At 40.1% G+C, this 20,109-nt stretch overlaps 1 protein-coding gene across 2 annotated transcripts in view; it reads right to left on the bottom strand.

Annotated features, from left to right (window-relative positions):
- Positions 1 to 19,608, bottom strand: part of LOC105465799 (utrophin) — a 579,736-nt gene extending 560,128 nt beyond the window's left edge. Inside the window, exons 1-2 of one of the 2 annotated variants that reach the window (XM_071096556.1) lie at positions 19,488 to 19,608; positions 13,402 to 13,572 (exon numbers count right to left, since the gene is read on the bottom strand). In XM_071096556.1, the coding sequence (XP_070952657.1) occupies positions 13,402 to 13,480 (79 nt within the window). In that variant the 5' untranslated portion in view covers positions 13,481 to 13,572; positions 19,488 to 19,608. Of the gene's footprint in view, positions 1 to 13,401; positions 13,573 to 18,756; positions 18,886 to 19,487 lie in introns of those variants that run through there. The other variant, XM_071096557.1, reaches the window with a different exon arrangement.
- Between the last annotated feature and the right edge of the window lie 501 nt (positions 19,609 to 20,109).

The following is a 20,109-nucleotide window of genomic DNA, read 5'->3' as shown; positions in this document are numbered from 1 at the left end:
TTTTATATTTTGCTATATATTTATAATATGAACACATAAACACTGCAGAATAATTTCCACAGGTATATGAGCTTTATATACAATACCATTCAATACTTTGTGCAGTCTGATTTTCGTTTGTAGTCAAATTGTTTTTAAGATTTATCTATGCTGACATAATTAGCTCTTTAAAATACAACCTAAATCAAGTATGTAAAAATATTACCAGCCTGACCAACATGGTGAAACCATATCTCTATGAAAAACACAAAAAAATTAGCTGGGCATGATGGTATATGCCTGTAATCCCAGCTACTCGGGTGGCTGAGGCACGAGAATTGTTTGAACCCAGAAGATAGAGGTTGTAGTGAGCCGAGATCGTGCCATTGCACTCCAGCCTGGGCAACAAGAGCAAAACTCTGTTCCAAAAAAAAAAAGTCAAAATATTAACAGCTGACAAATTTCAAATGAGGGCACCAGCATATCTGATATATCATTTATTGTACATTTTTTTAGATTGAATACTTCAGGATTTTAAAAATGATAAACATATAAATAATTTTTTTTTTTTACATTTTAAAGCCCTTTCAAAGATTCATCATTATGCTTAGGATACAATCCAAACTCCTAAAGATGGTTTATAACACTCTTCATTAACTGGTCTTAGCTTCATTCCCCAGCATCCTGCTTTAGCCATATTGAAAAACTCGCAAGTCTCACCTCCAAACCTCTTGCCATCAACTTTCTCTGCCTTAACAGCCTCCCCACATCCCCACTCATTCTTTCAGATCTCAGCTTAGATATTCACTCTTCCAAAATGCCCTCCCTGAAGCCCTGGGATGTCAGGTACCCCTCCTGAGAGCTCACACAGCAATCTGTGCTGTATACCTGCCCTCTCTAGGTGACAGACACTTGACAACTGGAACTGTGTCTTAGTCACCATGTGCCAATCCATAAGCCTAACACGTTGTAGAGGCAAGGCAACAAAGTACTATGCAAAAGTCTCTTACTGGCCAAAGCAAAAACTTGGGTACCACCAAGAGACAACCCAAGAATGTTTGCAAGAGTTCACAAATGAGAACTTTTGCTTTTTCTTGAGGGTTAAAGGAACCACCATTTCTGAAATACCAGCACATATACTAGATTTTAGTTATCCACTGACTATAAAGAAAGATGAACTTACAAACAATATGACAATAACAGCCTCTTCTTTCTTCTATTCCCAAAACCTCCACAGCAGAGCATCACATTAAGAAAAGCACCTGTTACCTGAATTATTATAATTTCTGAGCATCCCAGCTTTATTAACTGAACTCCAGGGCCTTTCTACCACTTAATTATTCCCTAAATGTAAGACATTTCTCAACATCTGCTCCTAATTTATTTTTAATTTGCATTTATTCTATCCTATTTGTTGAAGCTGAAATTAGTAATAGAGGATGACATTATCTTCACAGCATCACATTAGACTACCCTTCAATTAAAGTTCCTCTGAAGTAGTTTTCCAAACTCTTTTAGTATACGGATTTTCTCTTAGCTGTGTAAGAGTTTTACCTTCACTTTAAGATGAGATTAATATTATATTTCTTTGCTACTTTTTCAAAGAATTATTATAGTATACTGCATAGACATGAATAAACCATCTCTTTTCTCCTTTTCATCAACTTTTTCCTAAAGCGTGACCCTTCTTTCAGAATATATATAGAAAAAAAATACAGATCCTACTGCAACTGAACTGAATTTGAAGTTCCCTATATAAACTGACCAAGAGGTACTATGAGAAAAACAGCAGTAGTCAACTTCAGTAAGAAGTAGAAGTAACTAACTGTAAATGGTTAAGAAATTGATCAAGTTAAGAAAAGTAATTCTAAAGGAAAAGCTAATAACTAAAGTGTTGAAAATTTGAATTACAGTAGGATTGGAAAAACTATGTACCTGATTGAAAACATAAAGCAAATCCCACCAAGGTGAAGTTTACATTGAGGCTTTACAGATACTGCTACTAACAAGTCCCACAAAGGTGAAATGTACCTAGAGGCTTTATACATACTGTTACTAACTAACAGATCCCACAAAGGCGAGGTTTACATTGAGGCTTTGCACACACTGTTACTAACTGCTAGCCACTTTTCACATCCTTTCCCCTACTCCGTGTCCAAGTCCTTATACTCCTTAACCTCAATTTTTTTCACAACTCTTACCTATTCCCTGCCTTCCCCTAACTCTGTTACCTTCCAAATTTATCTTTCCTACTGCCAGCCAAATTATCTTTCTGAAAAACAGTTCTGAGCCATTCATTAACTCACCTAAAATCCTGTAGTGGCTTCTTACAGGGAAAGATCAAATAAACCCTGCTTCAAAAGGGCTTTTGAAATCTCACCCCAGCTTCTCCCATCATCCGCATTACCCCAGCTACACTCAGTTACCAGGGACAGACTTCAAACACCTTGCTCTTTTCCCATCAATCTGCACTGTTCTTCCCACATTGTCCACAGGGCTGCCTCTGACACATCCTTCAAGACAAACCTCAAATTCCTTGCGTCTTTCACGCTCTCTTACTCAAACCTACCCTCATTCCAACCAAAGCAAGAACCTATCCTTCCTCCCTCCGTGTTTCCCTGGTTTGTGTGGGGATGTTTATTAATGTCTTTCTTCCCAGCTAGCCTGAGAGCATCTTAAGAACAGAGGTGGGTTTTGTTTATCTCTAAGCTCAGCATCTAACAATGAATAACAAATAACCATTTGCTGAATGAATGAGGTATGTATGTAAGCAAGTGTACTTTTTTAAAAACCATTAAAAGGTATAGCAAGTCTTTTTTTTTTTTTTTTTTTTTTTGACAGAGTCTCTGTTGCCCAGGCTAGAGTGCAGTGGCACAATCTCGTCTCACTGCAACCTCTGCCTCCCGGTTCAAGTGATTCTCCTGCCTCAGCCTCCCAAGTAGCTGGGATTACAGGCGAGTGCCACCATGCCTGGCTAATTTTTGTATTTTTAGTAGAGACGAGGTTTCAGCATGTTGGCCAGGCTGGTCTCGAACTCCTGACCTCAGATGATCTGTCCACTTTGGCCTCCCAAAGTGCTAGGATTACAGGCGTGAGTCACTGCACGTGGCCACAAGTCTTTATTAAGCACTTACTGTGTGTGTGGGGACTAAGCTAAAGGCTAGCATCAGAAAGTCAGATGAAAAAAGACAGATAGACATACACAAGCCAGTAGGGCCACAAACAGAAATGAAGAGTGAACACGTGAGAAAGATTGATTCTGGCATGGAGGGAGCAGAGAGAGTAGAACACTTAGTGGCACTGATGCTGATGTTTTAAAGATGGAGGTTGAAAAACTAGGGGCGCAGGGAGAAGGAGAACAATCAAGCCCAGAACACAAAACAAGCAAAGTCACAGAGGTAAGAAAAGGACCATGGGCAGTCTTCACCTGGTGCCCTCTGCCTCCTTCATGGTGGTTTTAGGGGCGAGGGGGAGGGGAGGGCAGTGCTGTTAGAAAGTTGGATGGCGGCTGCGAGCAGTGGCTCATGACTGTAATCCAACATTTTGGAAGGCCGAGGCAGGCAGATCACTTGAGGTTAGGAGCTCAGGACCAGCCTCAGCAACATGGTGAAACCCCGTTTCTACTAAAAATACAAAAAGTAGCTCACAGCCAGCTAAAAATACAAAAAGTGGCAGGCACCTGTAATTCCAGCTACTTGGGAGGCTGAGGCAGGAGAATCATTTGAACCCGAGAGGCGGAGGCCGCAGTGGGCTGAAATTGAGCCACTGCACTCTAGCCTGGGCAATGGAGCAAGACCCTGTCTCAAAAAAAAAAAAAAAAAAAATGAAGAAAGAAAGATAGGATAGCATTAGACTTCCCTAAATGTCTCCCTTAGACATATATGCAGAGAGTCCCCCTCTTCGAGCAAACTGCCATGATGCCAAGGCCCTCACAATAAGATATGTCTGACACCAAATGCCCAACAAGGCTGCCCTGAGACAGCAAGCCTATGTGTGTGTTCCGAAAACACCAACACTCTTCTAATTTACAACAGCTTACATATCTTGAAAAAGCACATGCAAGTTGAAATAATTCAAGTCAACTCTGATTTTTCCATACAAACTATCAAAATGGGAGTTAATATATAATTAAGGGTCTGATATGTTAACATTATAGAACTGGCCATTGATATCACATGTAAAAACACAAAAATAAACATTTTTTATATGCAGTAGTATGTCATTTTCTAATCACCTAAAGGAACTAGATGAGGTAACAGAGTAAACTAGAGCACACACAGTTTTATTTATGAACCCCCGCAAAAGCTGGGCTTTTGGGTAAGGCCAGGAGTCTTTAACGCTAAATAAGATGGAGATTCATCCTCCCACCTCTGAGATAATATTTACATTTCAAATTTTAAAAGATAATACAATTTCAAAACTGGCAATATAACAATCACTTTACGAAACTGGTCATATACAACTTAGGACCAAATGTTGTTTTAAAGTCTGTTTGCTTGGGGGTAGATTTTATTACTTTTATTTTGCAGTTTCTTAGTTTCAAATAAATCTGAAAAGGCTTCCTCCTGTTTCATGAAAACCTACTCCACACTTGAACATGGCCAACCTCTGCACCAAAGTCTCTGTTCTAATATAGATTACCAGCCCATTCACACCTTTCCAGTGGCTCCCTTTTTGATCCTTAATCTTAAAACTGCCTGAGGAGCAGGTCTCATTGAATTTTGAGACGTGATCTCAAATACCACACAATGATATATGAAGAAGCAATTATGTATCTCAAGTCACTCTGAAGGTTATTTTATCAATGAAGAAATAAAGATCCCTTCCTGTATCTTCAAAGAGGTAAAAAATTAAAGCTCAAAAGACAGGTAAATAACCCCAAAGATCTACAAATAACCCAAGGTCTATGAAAGGGGTGGGGTTTGTTATTTGCCTTGATTTGGTTTGGTTAACTGAATATAAGGATATCACAAGAGGCCAGGAACCATGGTTCATGCCTGTAATTCAACACTTTGAGAGGTTGAGGTGGGTGGATCACTTGAGGTCAGAAGTTCGAGACCCGCCTGGCCAACATGGTGAAACCCATCTCTACTAAAAAAACAAAAATGAGCCGGGCATGGTGACACATGCCTGTAGTCCCAGCTACTCGTGAGACTGAGGTGGGAGACTCACTTGATCCTAGGAGGCGGAGGTTGCAGTGAGCTGAGATGGCGCCACCGCACTCCAGCCTGGGCAACAGAGCAAGAGGAAGATTACAGCTCAAAAAAAAAAAAAAAAAAAAATCACAAGACTTCTGGGCTGTTTTTACAAATCCATAGGGAAAATGCTATGGTGGTCTATAAGTCACTTAACTCTTTAATTCATCTTCACATAAAAATCACTATTCACCTTTTAAAATTCACTCATTTTAAAGAATGGTAGGCAAATTATTTCAAAAGCAAGCATAGTTATATTAACTATGTCACCGATTTAGAATTAAAAAACAGGGAGACAAATATTAATACATATGTAATACATTTCTCTAATCCTAAAGAAGATAAGAAAACTAGCATAGAGGATGAATGTGAGGATATTTTTTCCCACCATGATTCAAAAACACACCTATCTTTGAAATAATGTATTAGAAAATATACACAATACATTTTTATAGTGAATGCATCAGCAGACTTGAAGGTGATGCATTACCCAGGAAAAGAGTTTAAGATGTGATGTTAGGCTCACAGCAAGAAGATCTTAAATACACATTGCAGCAATGACTAAGGACTTCAGTGGAGAAATATGTCAGCACTAGATATATTGGTATCATCTTCTGGTTCAATGGGCCAAAATAAGAAACACAAGGTTTCATCACTCTCCTGACCCACTTTCCTCAGTTTTAACTTCACCCAACACAATCCAAACTCTTCAAAATACAGTGTAAAAGAAAAAATGCCCAACATCATGAAATCTATTATCTTTTCAAATTATTTAAAGGAAAGTGTTTATAAGTAGAAATAATAAACATTGTAGCTTCCCTTGCTCCTCTAAAATGCAGATCACTTTCACTTTGGTTCTATGACTTGTAAACCTGCCTTCCTTGTTTATAAATTAAGAGCACTAAAGAGAATAGCCCACAGAACTTGTTAAAACTCCAGATGCTGGGACCCCACCCCATATAACTGAGCCTGGATCCAGAAGGGTGGTTCTGACATAAAGCTTGAATTAGGAACACCATATGTGAGAAGCTCAAAACCTAGTTTTCAAAATAAAAGCATGTGCATAAATCTACATATTGACTGGATCAATGTTAAATAACATGACTCACACATAGCCTTTGAGGGGCAAGTGAACAAATCAATTAGTATCAACATCAAAAATGCTATTTCCTGCACCGAAAGTCTTTTGAATATAAATGTTGTATACCAAAATCTTAATTAGAGAATGGAGTTGAAGAAATTTGAAAATATCAAGACTATGAAATTAAAGAAAAAGATCTAAAGAGATCATACTTTTGAAATTATACAGATGTGTTAATTTCAAAGCAGTATCACTTTAGAGACACAAAGTCATATTTTTTATTGGATTCCTCTGCTACATCAGAAATGCCCTTATATGCTTTTTTCTACACTTTGAAAAAAGATTTTGTTCCACAATTAAATGTTAAAAGGATTGAACTGAATGTAAGTAGCCACCCATCCACCTACCAAAAAAGGCTCTTGTGAAAATGTTCACACAAAAAATGTGACTCTCATGCTCTATGTGTTGTTGAATTCCACTGCTATGAAAGACAGATCTGCATTTTTTTTTACACTTAATTTCTTAAAAGTGACGGTGAGGTTATACCACCATAAACCTTAATCTTAGCTGCCAGATGCGCATATACAGACATTTCCCTGATTAGCCAGGCCAAGAGAATGTGCTTCTGATAGAAAAGTCCCACGGGATATAAATAAACCTCAGGTATTTGGTTGTTTAAAGGCACAAACGCAAAGATTGGAGAACCACATGGATACTGGAAACTTCACCTGCTTCCTGGAATTGACATGTGCAAATCTAGTCAGTGTCACAGGAAGTAAAAGTGAAAGGACTGGGACCTGGTTTCAATTTCTCAGTCCACAAGCCATCATCTCGAGAGTAAATATATATTAAGAACTCATACTGCCTCATATTTCAAATATTGAATTAAGTTTATTTATTATTAAACAGTTAAGGCATATAAAAAGATAAAAATATAACATAGTAAATGTCTATGCCTCTACACAATTTAAGGGAAGAAAAAAAATCTAGCCAATGCATCTGAAACGACTTGAGCAGAGTAGCCTTTCTCCATTGCTTTAGATTAAATTTTAACTAATATTTACAACTGCTCAAATGGTCTTGCATGTTGACTTGTTCCCATAAAATCATCATATCAGCATCTAGTTCAAACTTCTGGGTTCAAATAAGGTTCAATAAAATTGAGTTCTCTGTTCTGTCTATATAATTAATGTACTTCCTTTGCTTAGAATCATCCTCAGCAATTCACATTTTCCAGTCGTGAATGGATCTCTTCTAAAAGTTTCACAACCATAGTAACAGGTCATGAGAATCACATTAATACAAAAAACTTTCTCATGATTGCACTACTTCAGCATAATGAGGTAACAACATGGAGAATATTTTTACAAGCAGGACAAGAATAGCTGCCCTCCTCTGCCAGAGTTGAATTTCCATCAGGGTTACTGTCTATCACTACAAATCCCCAGGGCTCACGGAAAAAAACAAACCTGCTCAAAGACCTCCCTTCAAAGCACAGGTATTCCAGCCAAGGAAAGCTTCAGGAGAAACAAAAAATGAACTATTTTTTCATAGTCCCTTGAGCTGCTTAGAAAAATCCCCTCACAGATACTGCTTTAAATGTAAAAGAAAGAAATAGACGGATGACTGCCTAAATACAACTTAACCACTGTCTTTCCTCAAGAAAGGTCTCAGAAAGATAAACAAATAAGGTAATCCTCCTCAGAATTTTCATAAAACTGAATCTTGTTATCAATTTTACTTTCCAAACATAGCAGATTTTCAGGAGGCTTGCTATAAATGTAACCAGGTATAATATTTCATATTTAATAATTTATTTCATTTTTATTTCACTGGTGTGTCTTTGCTTCCTTCCCCCACACTCCTCAATCAACCCTCTCATTACCACAGATACCTATCTGGGCATCGGACCAAGACCTCCACTGTGCCAAATGTCAGTCCTTCTGAAATTCACTACCTTTTTTTTTTTTTTTTAACTTCAGCCAGTTAAAAGCCTTGAGCAGTAGTCAGAAGAAAAGAGAAAAAGGAATTCACGTCAGAAACACATTATCCATTTCTCTATCTTCCACCCAAAGGACTATTTGTCCTCTGGTATTTTCCCCTTTGCTAACTCCACAGAGAATGACAGAGACTAGAGCCAAAAATCAAGAAAGGCTGCGACTGGCCAGAAGCAGTAGGCTGTGTCTCTTACAATTATCCTTCCCTTGACAGGGCTCTGAGATGCTAACCTGGGGTCCAGAGGAGCTCTACCTCACAGCCCAGGGTCCCACCCCTGAAAACTACAAAAAAAGAGATAGAAGAGCTGTATGAATACAATTAATACAGTGCAAAATGTGTAAGGGACAGAATTAGGCACAAAATGAAAAAGAATCACCCAGCAGCAATGGAATAAAATGCCTTGTTAATTAGGAGATTGGGCACTCCATAGAGGTCAAATGCAGGGTTTCTAGAGTCAGATCATCTGAGTTCAAATGCCAGCTCTGGCACTTCCAGACTCCATAGCCTTTATCATTGAAGAAACATTTATTGCTCACCTATTATGAGCCAGGCATTCGGCTCAGTACCAGGGAAGTATTGGTCCCTGCTCTCGGGGAGTTAATTATAGTGCAGCAGTCCCCAACCTTTTTGGCACCAGGAACCAGTTTCATGGAAGACAATTTTTCCAAGGGATGAGGGGAATGGTTTTGGGATGAAACTATTCCACCTCAGATCATCAGGCATTAGATTCTCATAAGGAGTGTGCAACCTAGATCCCATGTGCAGTTCACCACAGGGTCTCGCTCCTATGAGAATCTAATGCTGCCGCTGACCTGATAGGAGGCAGAGCTCAGGTGGTAGTGCTTGCTCAGCCACCACTCACCTCCTGCTGTGCCACCTGGTTCCTAACAGGCAACGGACTGGTACCAATCCAGGCCCTGGGGGTTGGGGACCCCTGTTCTAGTGGGAAGTCTATTAAAGAACACACAGTACAAGAAAAGGTGCCAGAGAGTGGTAAGAACAACACAGGGAACGTAAATACAGTGATGCAGTCAAGAGTGACTGTGAGAGCTACTTTCTAAAGTCAGCAAGGAAGATCTCAGAAGAGGTGACATTAGGCCTACATCTAAATGACAAGAAGGAACCAGCCAGGCAAAGATGGAAGAAGAGAGATGTGCGAAGGCCCTGAGGCAGACACACTGGGCCTTTGGAGAAATGGAAAGAAGGCCAGTGCCACAAATCACTTCAGTATGGCTCACATTTATCAACTGCAAAATGGTGGTTGTGAGGATTAAACTGTTAGCACCACATCTGCACACAGAATGTGTTCAATAAGTATAAGTTGCTAGAATCGTCATCATCATCATCACCAGTGAGACGCCATCATTGGAGGTGTGCAAACAGAGACTGGGTGAGCACATCACAGGCATGGCTGGGTTATAGGGCCTCTAAGGTTCCCTCAACAATTAGACCCTAGGATTAGATAAGAGAAAATGCAAAGGAAGAAATGATAAAATTATTACACGCAGGTTTCCAGCCCAAGGTCACTTAAAGAACACATTGAATTATCCAAAACTGTGAAGCTTGCCCAACTATTTTATTCATCAAATAGTTCTTTCCCAACTGAGGGTCTATAATCCCAAACTGTCAAGAACTCCACATGGAGCCAGCTGACACACTGTCCTTAGCCCTGAGGTCTACTCTTTCTATGGCGCTCTGGACTAAAACCACAACAACACTGACAGCAACAGAAAAGGATGACTTATTCTATGTTACTAGGTTTAATGTATGCAATTATTGAATGAAATAGCAGTGAGGATATTCTTCGATTGCATATGTATCCCAAACCATTTTATTATTTCATGTTTAATATGTTCCAAGCACAACTTTCTGCATCACATACTCTACAGGTAATAAATTTCACTTTTTAAAAATTCTTACCCTTGGCCTATTGTTTCAAAATATTTACTAACTTGTTGAGCTTTCTGAAGCCTACTAATTAAGGCTGTTAATAATACAGTCCTTGATGATGAACTTGGCATATGGGCCTTTAAGTTAGAGAAAGGCAAGTCTACTTTTACCCAACACCAAATCCTTGATCATTATAGATCGAATTCTTTCCAGTTCCTTTCTAAAACTCACCCAAACCCAAGGCAAGTATACTACAACCATAAATAAATACATGGCTTTGTATTTTGAAACTACTTCATTACCTACCCTTGATAACTTCCTATTTGTTTAGATAGTGGGAATGGCTTTAAAATTATAAAATTAAAAAAATTATAATATTCACAAATGGCATGAAACAAAGTAATACTAAGTGAGGGCAATAAAAAAATCACAATAATTTAACATAAAATGCATATATATTTTTATTATGGCAATTTTATTATGCCAGGCTTTTGGATTGTCCAAACTCAAGGATCTGGACAGCGGAAATCACACTCTCCATCTCCCCACTCTCATCCACTTTCCCCCCAAAAAAGAAACCTGGAAGAGCAGATGAGGATCAAAATTTTCCTATAGGAAAGTGTTCCCTTTTAAAAAATGGAAAAACAACAAATTTGGCATAGAGTATGTAGACAAAGGATCTTTAAAATACATATATTATATGTAGACAATTCCTATGACTTAATCTAAACTAAAAATCCCTTAAAATATGTAAATTTTGGAGTACCATGAAATACTACCTCTGTATACTAAGCATCTGCATTAAAAGAGTCAAAAAAAGTCCCTGAGAGGAAGCCAGATTGGGGCTAATGGGCTCATTCAAATCCAAATTTATCTACTGGCTTTTGCAACATAATTCAGCCAAAAGAATGTGATTCATATCTGAGCTATGTAACAACACATTTTCAATGTGTTTTGAAGTAGACGCCACCACAAAAAAAGTAATAGTCATAACCTTGGCATCTAAACATCCTAAGCAATTTGATAATCTTTAAAAATATAAGAACTTAGTAATGTGGGTTCATTGAAGAACTTTAGAAAATATAAATCATCAAAAAAATAGTAATAATCTCAAACACCAAGATGACCACTATTAACATTTATTGTATACTTCACTAATTTTTTAAAAAATATTTTTCACAAAAACGACTTCATATAATACATACTTTACTTACTATATCAAGAACACATTTCTATGTTCCTACACACACACACGCACAAACACACACACACAACTGTATCACTTTTTATGAATGCTTAATCTTCCACTTTATGGATATAACCTAATTTAGTGAGCTCTACTGGGATCATGTATGATCTGTTCAGATGTGCTAGAGTAAAGAAACAGAATAGGTTTAAACAACTATTTCCCAAAGCTATTTGACTATAACATCCTTTTGCGAATTACACATTTACAATCCTAGAACTTTTGATCTTTTCAAAATACTTTGGGAAATAACGATCTAACCAATTCCTAATATTAGATTTTCATGGTGTTTACAGTGTTTTCTATTATAAATGATACTGTGATCAATTTCTTAAGTATACCTTTTTATGTATTGCCTAGGGAAAAACTCTAGAAATAGAATTACTCAGTTAATTGGTATGCATGTGTTAAAAATATGTTATCATTTTTGCCAAACTGTTCTCCAGCAATATTTGAGGTTTGTCAGCCTTTTTAAAAGATAATTTTAAATTTAAATAGTTTGGGAGTTTATATGTCCAATATATATACACAGTAATTCTGAAATTAGATAATTACTCTTTTAAGGACATGGTTAAAGTACAAGTTATAAATATCAAAGGTCTTACTAGAATGAAGGTTGACTCAGAAAACTATTTAGGAATATACTTCCTCACAAATTAAGGAAAATGGCAAGTATGGAGACATTAAATCGTCTCTCTTCCATTTTCCTCTGTTATATTTACATATGTCTGAATATGTATTCCATACTCCTAAGAAGATATTAATAATCCCTTACATTTTTATACCACTAAAACGTTTAAAACAAAAAGAACTTTACAGGAAGAGAACATCCTCAAAGCATATTTTAAAACAAGATATTAAGCTATACCTTCAAAAGACCCATCAAGCTACTCAATAGTTGCTACATATTTACAGCCAAATCTATAATAACTAAAATCTTTATCAATCAATCAACACAGGTATCATGGAGGAAAATGTGTATTCTAAGATAGTTAATTTAGATCTTCTTTTCACTATGTATTTCTACAGTTTCACATAATAAGAAGTAAGCTCCTAACATAACATAAAGATGGTTCACACAGCAAATACAGGCTTTGGGTTCCTTTTTTGTCTTTAAATTGACACTGGATGTAATTTTATACCTCAAAGTAACTTTTCAAAGTTACTTAAGTATAGTGTTCACACTCAGGGTGGAGTTCTGTGTAATTTTCAAAGCTGAGAAGTGTTCTGCCTGTTCAAAAATATCTCCCCTTTGAGTTTGTCTCAGAATCATATTTGAAGCTTTTTAAAAATACAGAAATTTTTCTTCAATGGGTCTGGAATGGAGCCAATGCATCTGCGTTTTTTAAAACTCCCCAGTTGATTCATCTGTACAGCCAGAGTCAAAAAGCACTCAGTTATATAAAAAGATTGGAGGAGGGGGTGGTATCCTGAGGACCCCGATTTAACTGTTCACATGAAAACCATGAATCTGAGTCTGGTTTATTAGATTACCTAGGTGAAAATTTTACCTTGAGAAGGTTCATAAGATGTTTCAAGGTAGGACACCTGTTGGCCTATCAATGGCTACCAACAGGGATGGGGGTGAGGATATATGGTAATGAAATCAAACTGTGAAAGGATCCTTCCTGCCAGAAACTGTGGCACTTCCTACATTAAGCATATAATCCCTTCATTTTCCAAAAAATAGAAAGAAAAATGCTCAGTTATATTTTGTTTTAATGGAGTAGTCTTCCAAATGAACAACCTTTAGCTATAAGCAGCAGTTTCACTAAGCAATGCCAGTCAACATACAGTGAGACAAAATTCTGTTAAGAAAGGATAGGACACTCAGAGATATTATACCTTTTACATATACCTTTTACAAAATTATAGTCATTTGTCAGAATTCAGTTTCTCGAAAGAACTTCACCTCCAAGAAGTGCTTGCAAGAACAATGCAAATCAATATAAGAAATATAGGTTTTCTAAATACATAAAAATCCATAACTGTCTTGAGCTTCCTTTACCTACCAGATCTGGACTTAATGATATCACTGAATTCGTTCTGCCCATTGTCAGGACTGGCTTCATGTTCTCCATACTTGGCCATCTTGCCTGAGTTTCAAGATAATCCAAAAACTTTACCCAGTCCTCTTTCTAAGACTTTCAACTTCCTACGATGGTTCAGCTTGACATCAATACCTAAAAGGAAAAGGGAAAGTACTGACTTGAAAAAACATATTTATATCTTTTATATACAATTATGCATAGTAACTATTCATTCACCAAATATTGAGTGCCTATCATGTGTAAAGCACTGAGCCAGGGAATGGGGTTATGACTATCAACAAGAGACATAACCTCTGCCATTATGGAGCTTACACACACTAAGCAATTAATTATACAATGAATTATTTCATTACAATACTGATAGACTACAAATCATACAAAGGAGAAGTATAGAAGAAGCAAAGGAGAAGCATATTCTACTAAGTACTAAGAGCATACAGCAGAGGAATCTGACCTGTCCTGGGCAATTAGAGAAGGCTTTCTTAAAGAGACATTTGAGCCAAGCCTTTAAAGATGATAAGAATTTAATTAGCCAAAAAGGGAAACACAAAGAGAAAAGGTAAGAGCTTCCCATGCAAAGTGGCAGAAGGAATCATGGAGCAGTCAAAGAGTGGAGCACAAGCCAGTGTTTCTGGAAGGAAGACAGCCAAGAGACAAGTGTACCTGTTGAACCAGGTGAGGAAGCTGGGCAGGACCAGGGACAGGACCATGGAGAACAGGTCAAGGGTTTGTGTCTTTATCTGAAGAGCAATGGGGAGCCAGTAGATGGTTTGAAAGAGGGAACCAACATTGTCAAATTGGCCTTTTTAAAAGATCATCAAGGGCCGGGTGCGGTGGCTCACGCTTGTAATCCCAGCACTTTGGGAGACCAAGGCGGGTGGATCACGAGGTCAGGAGTTCGAGACCAGCCTGGCCAGCATGGTGAAACTCCGTCTCTACTAAAAATACCAAAAAAACTTAGCCAGGCATGGTGGTGTGCACCTGTAATCCCAGCTACTCAGGAGGCTAATGCAGGAGAACTGCTTGAACCTGAGAGGTGGAAGTTGCAGTGAGCTGAGATCATGCCACTGCACTCCGCCCTGGGCAACAAGAGTGAGACTCTGTCTCAAAAAAAAAAAAAAAAAAAGAAAAGAAAAGAAAAATCATGGCTTGTAGGCAGACCATGGTAATATGTGGGGAACCAGTGAAGACTATGGCAGAATATAGCAAAATGCTAATTAAGGAACCTAGGCCATGGGTATATGAATGTTGAATGAAAATTTCTTGCAACTCTTCTGTATGTCTGAGAATGTTTTCATAGTAATATGTTGGGGAAAAATTCCTAACCTTAACCAAGTGATCAAAATTAACATAACCAATCATGGGGCATCATGCAATTCAATGGAAATTTACCACATCATCTACACAATATCCTTGCCAAGATGTTGAACATGAATCTTCTCATAAGCAGACAAATCTAGACTGTGGCTAGTTTTCAAAACAAATGACCTGGTCTCTTCAAAACTGTCAGTGTCTTGAAAACCAAAATTACCTGGGAGAGGGGGAACTTTGTGAATTAAAGGAGACTAAACAAACATAACAACTAAATGTAATCTTTGATTGAATTCAGAATTTTAAAATAAAACATTTTGAGGATCATTTGAAAAATCTGAATTTGGACTATGTAATAGACAATATTATTGTATCAATGTTAAATTTCTTTAACATTAGTTAATGGTATTGTAGCAGGAGAATGTCTTTGTAAGACATGGTGAAATATTTAGCAATGAAGTGTGATGGCATCTTTAACTTAAGTTCAAACAGAATAGCATATATCTGTCTATATTGATACATACATATTTAGTTTGATATATGTATGTAGATGTATATATGCATATACACACAGACAAGCAGAAAGATGCAGCAAATATTGTAAAATAAGTGGGAAAACTAGGCCGGGCATGGTGGCTCATGCCTCTAATCCCAGCACTTAGGGAGGCCAAGGCAGGTGGATCACCTGACTTCAGGAGTTCGAGACCAGCCTGGCCAACATGGTGAAACCCCGTCTCCACTAAAAAAAAAATACAAAAATTAGCTGGGTGTGGTGGTGGGTGCCTGTAATCCCAGCTACTTGGGAGACTGAGGCAGGAGAATCACTTGAATCCAGGAGGCAGAGGCTATAGTGAGCCAAAATTGCGCTATTACACTCCAGCCTGGGTGACAAGAGCGAAACTCCATCTCAAAAAAAAAAAAATAAAGTAAGTGGGAAAACTAGTTTAAGGGCATCTGGGGCTAGGCGAGGTAGCTCACACCTGTAATCACAGTAATTTGGGAAGCTGAAGCAAGAGGATTACTTGAGCCCAGAAGTTTGAGACCAGCCTAGGCAACATGGTGAGACCTTGTCTCTACTCCATGTAAATAAAAATTTAAAAGAATAAAATAAAAAGGACATCTGGGTGTTTATTGTGCTAGTCTTTCTATTGTAATATTATAGGCAGGAAACAATTGTGGTCTAAACAAGAATAGATGGAAAGAAATGGGTGAATATGTGGGATATTTAGATATCAAAGAAAGTCAATAGGATTTGGGAACTGATTGGATATGAGGGATTCATATCCAATGTGCAAAATGTACAAAACAACTCCCCAGTTTTGGCTTCAGCAGTTAGGTGAAGTGTGAGTCATTGAGCTGGGGAACACTGAGGATAGTGGGCTGGGAGAAAGGAATCATCAATGTGGTTTGGACTCACAGAGCTTGACGTGCCTCTGAGTTATATAAGCAGAGATGACAAAAAGATAGTTGGGCTCAGCATGGTGGCTCATGCCTGTAATCCCAGCTCTTTGGAAGACTGAGGCAGGCAGATCACTTGAGGTCCAGAGTTCAAGACCAACCCAGCTAACACTTGAGATCAGGAGTTTGAGACCAGTCTGGCTAACATGGCGAAACCCTGTCTCTACTAAAAATATAAAAATTAGCCAGGCATGGTGGCAAACATCTGCAATCCCAGCTACTCAGGAGGCTGAGGCAGGGAAATTGGTTGAATTCAGGAGGTGGAGGTTGCAGTGAGTCGAGATCGCTGCCACTGCACTCCAGTCTTGACGAACGAGTGGGTAAGACTTCATCTCAAAAAAAAAGAGAGAGAGAATTGGATATAAAGAATTGGATCATCAATTTGACAGATTTTATGACAGTCTAAGAAACTTTTTTTCATTTTTTATACGCTCTACTACTGCTAAAAATTTATGGATTATTATGTGATTACGTTCTTTCATTCAACTACATAACTATAAAGGATTTGCTAAATTCTTAAGTGTATTTTATTATATTCAAGAACCAAAAACTTTGTTCAGAAGAATGTCTATAAAAGTTTATTATGGAAAATTAAGTTTGCCCAACGAAAAATTCTCTTTCCTGGAAAGATCTACAGTGTATCACTTTGGAGTGGTAAGTCTAATGCTCTTCTTCACAATTGGTCTTAGCGAAGATCTCCACTTCTATGCTTCCCAAAGCCTTTATTCACCCATAAAAGAGAAAAGTAAACTGTTTACACACTACTATATTCCATTTGCACACTATCAGTAATATTTCTTCACTATAATGTTTCACTTGACACTCTCCTTAAGGTGATTTTTCAAATTTTCTCTTCTTGATAATGAAAAGCCCTTACAAGTTGCCAAAGATACAGCAGAAAAGGTGATCAGAGTACAGGGGAAAATGGGGAGAAAGAAGAATAACAGAAGGCTATTTAAGTACTGATAGCCACTGAGGTTACTTGTTGCCATTAATGGCCAGAGGAATTTGAGTAAACTTAAGGCAGACGATGACTCCTTCTAATTGCCAAATGCAGCATCTTTGGTTTTCAGGAGACAGAATCAAAGTTTCACCACGAACAATGTATCCCAGTGTGACTCTCCCTCTTCCACACCTATAAAACGGAGGGAACACCATCTTCACAGAAGGCTAGGTGAGAAACTGAGAATCAATGAATGAGATGTTGCTTTAGAAGCTTTAAGCCCTATATAAATGCAATTTATTGTTGCCTCTGCCCTAGATTTCCCTTCCCTCAAAATGATATTCTGTAAAGTTTAGCCAGATGTTCTTACTGAAACCGATCCAGTCAAATCGATATTCACTAACTCTCCCTTCAGAATGCTTCCGGCTGTCATATAGACCACAAGGCAAGAATGTATGAAATAAACATAAGGTGTTTAAAAAATAAACATAAGGTGATGGCCTTAAAGACAAAACTAATGTTTTAATTTTTTAAGATTTAGGAATTACACAGTGAATATATGTATATAATTTTTATTTTGTACTATATTTTACGTATATAGCACATATATATCCAACAGTGTGCATTTTGATGGAAATGCTGTGTAAATGGAAACACTATTCATTAATTTACTCTAGGAACCAAAACCTAGGAATGCTCAAGACAGTAGAAAAGGAAGCCAAGCGCACAAGAGTTTCCTGCTCTGCTTGAAACACAGTAAAAGAAAACCGTGAGTGCCAAGAACTACCATTTACAAAAAAAAAAAAAAAAAGGCGCTCCAGGGAAGGTTAATACTACTGTGATTAATACTGTTTACAGGGCCAATAAATTTTAGGTAAACACCCAAAGGAGAGTTAAAGTGTTGTCTCATCGGTCCCATAAAGGCTGATAAAAGGGGCGGGGAATGGTTCCACGTTAACCCTGGCCGTCACCGCAGAAGTACCCACAAGCTTTGCATTCCTCCAGCTCTCCCCTGACCCTGAGCTATCTGCAGGCTGCGTCTTCCCATGCTCACAGCCAACGAACCGGGAGGACCCAGATCGACTTCCTGAGGCCGGTGCAATTTACAAAGGAATGGATGCTGCCGCTGCCGCCCGGGAGGGAGGCCGGGAGCTCCGGATCAGACCTAGGGAATCCGGCCACCCCAGCGCTCCGTGCGCTCTGGCCGCCGCGACCGCTGCACTGACCCTCCCAACCGCGGCATGGGGAACTGGCCCGCAAGGCCCTGGTGATCCAGGTAATCTGAAGGCTGGGAAAGAGGAGGCCCTGTCCTGGACACCTCAGAGAGCGGGGTCGTGGAGTTAGAACCCGGGCTCTGCAGTTCATTGTAAAACAAAGTGCTGGTCCCACGGCTCTCTGGGAGATCGGGCAACGTTTTCTCCCTCCTCCTTGAAAAACGCACTGGAATGAGTCCCTTTCGTAATCTGAGGCTTGGAGAAAAAAAATCCCCTTGAACAACCTGCGATCTAAAAGTTGCACAGCCTTCAGTTGGTGCTTTGTTGGTTTTTAAGTGGCCTTGAGCAACCAGAGCCTCGGACCCCGGGCCGAAGAGGGGCATGGATTACCTTGTCAGTTGCAGCAAGAGATCCCCAGAGTCCGGAAAAGGACAGCCGGCGACTGCGCCGGACTACACACCAATGGGGCGCCCCCCTCCTCCTGTCCCCTCAGCCTCTCCACGGCCGCTGGCAGGGAGCTTGGCGATCCCGCCACACTCTTCGGAGTCCCACCCTTGGGAGCAGCAACCACCCAGAGGTCGAGCATGCTCCCCGCCGGGCGGCTAGCTGGGAAGCGCTTTGCTGGCCGCCGACCACACAGTCACCCTCTGCCCACCCTCTCCTGTGGACACCGCCGGGGCCCCGCCTTCCCCGGGCCCGGGTGTCTGTGACAGACTCTCCTAGGAGGCCACGTCCCCTCTTGCAAATCACTGGCCCAGCGCCCTGCACCACGCGATGCACGGAGGGCGACCCTGTCACCCCGGCGGGGAGGAGGATTGGGGAGCAGGGAGGCAGTACAGAGCCGGTCAGAGAAGTTTGAATCGTTCACAACTAGTACGGATCCCCAGCTCTCCACGCCTCCGGCATTCTCTCTCGCACCGCGGGAAGCTAAACTGAGGCCCCGAGGAAAGGGCACGCAAAAGTTACTCCCATCTTCGACTCTGGGACTTGGGAAGGAGCTCGGGACGCCGATCCCACGCGGAAGAACTGCAGAAAGCCATCCTCCTCCCGGTCCCCGCCCCATTCCCTCGGGGGCTGTAGTCACAGTACCAGCCCTAGGCTTCAATAATGCATGGGCTTACCTGGTGCCCGCGGGCCGCCTCGCCTGCCGGCCGCCACCGCCGCACCCCGAGCTGGCCAAGGGCTCCTCTAGGAGTTTGAGACGGAGTAATCGCGGGGGTGTGTGCGAGTGTGAGTTTAGTGGTGCGATGTATTTTTTTAAAAAATAAAACTTGGAGAAGCAGACAAGATCCGAAATTAAAGAAAAAAAAAAAGAAAGAAAGAAAGAAAAAGAAATTGACACCCGACTGAAAACGCCCCTTACTTGTGCAATCTTCCTGCCTGGTAGTTCCGCCAAAAACAAAACAGTCAAAGCGCAAACCTGGAACGGGCGCGCAGGCACCAAGTTTGCCAAACGCCACAGAGTTTTCCGTCTGCAGAAATGACCCAAAAGAAGGGGGGCGCCGCTCCCCGTGATCCCCCAATCGGCTTCTGGAGCCAGAGGCTCCTCCTCGCCCCTCGGCGGGAGAAAGCCCGCGGCCGGCTGCTGCTGCCCGCTTCCCTCCTCCGAGGAAAAACGACTCCACAACTTTGTGCGCGAGAGCGCCTCGCTCCTCCGGCTCCTCCTCCTCCTCCTCCCTGCTGCGGGCCTGCCCCTTTGTTGCAGCCCAACGCAGGCGGAGGAGGAGGGAGGGTGGGGCGCAG

Source organism: Macaca nemestrina, chromosome 5 (assembly GCF_043159975.1).
Source record: "Macaca nemestrina isolate mMacNem1 chromosome 5, mMacNem.hap1, whole genome shotgun sequence".
Taxonomy (NCBI): Eukaryota; Metazoa; Chordata; class Mammalia; order Primates; family Cercopithecidae; genus Macaca; species Macaca nemestrina.
Note: the sequence above shows the minus strand (reverse complement) of the source record. Positions and strands in the feature narration are given on the sequence as shown.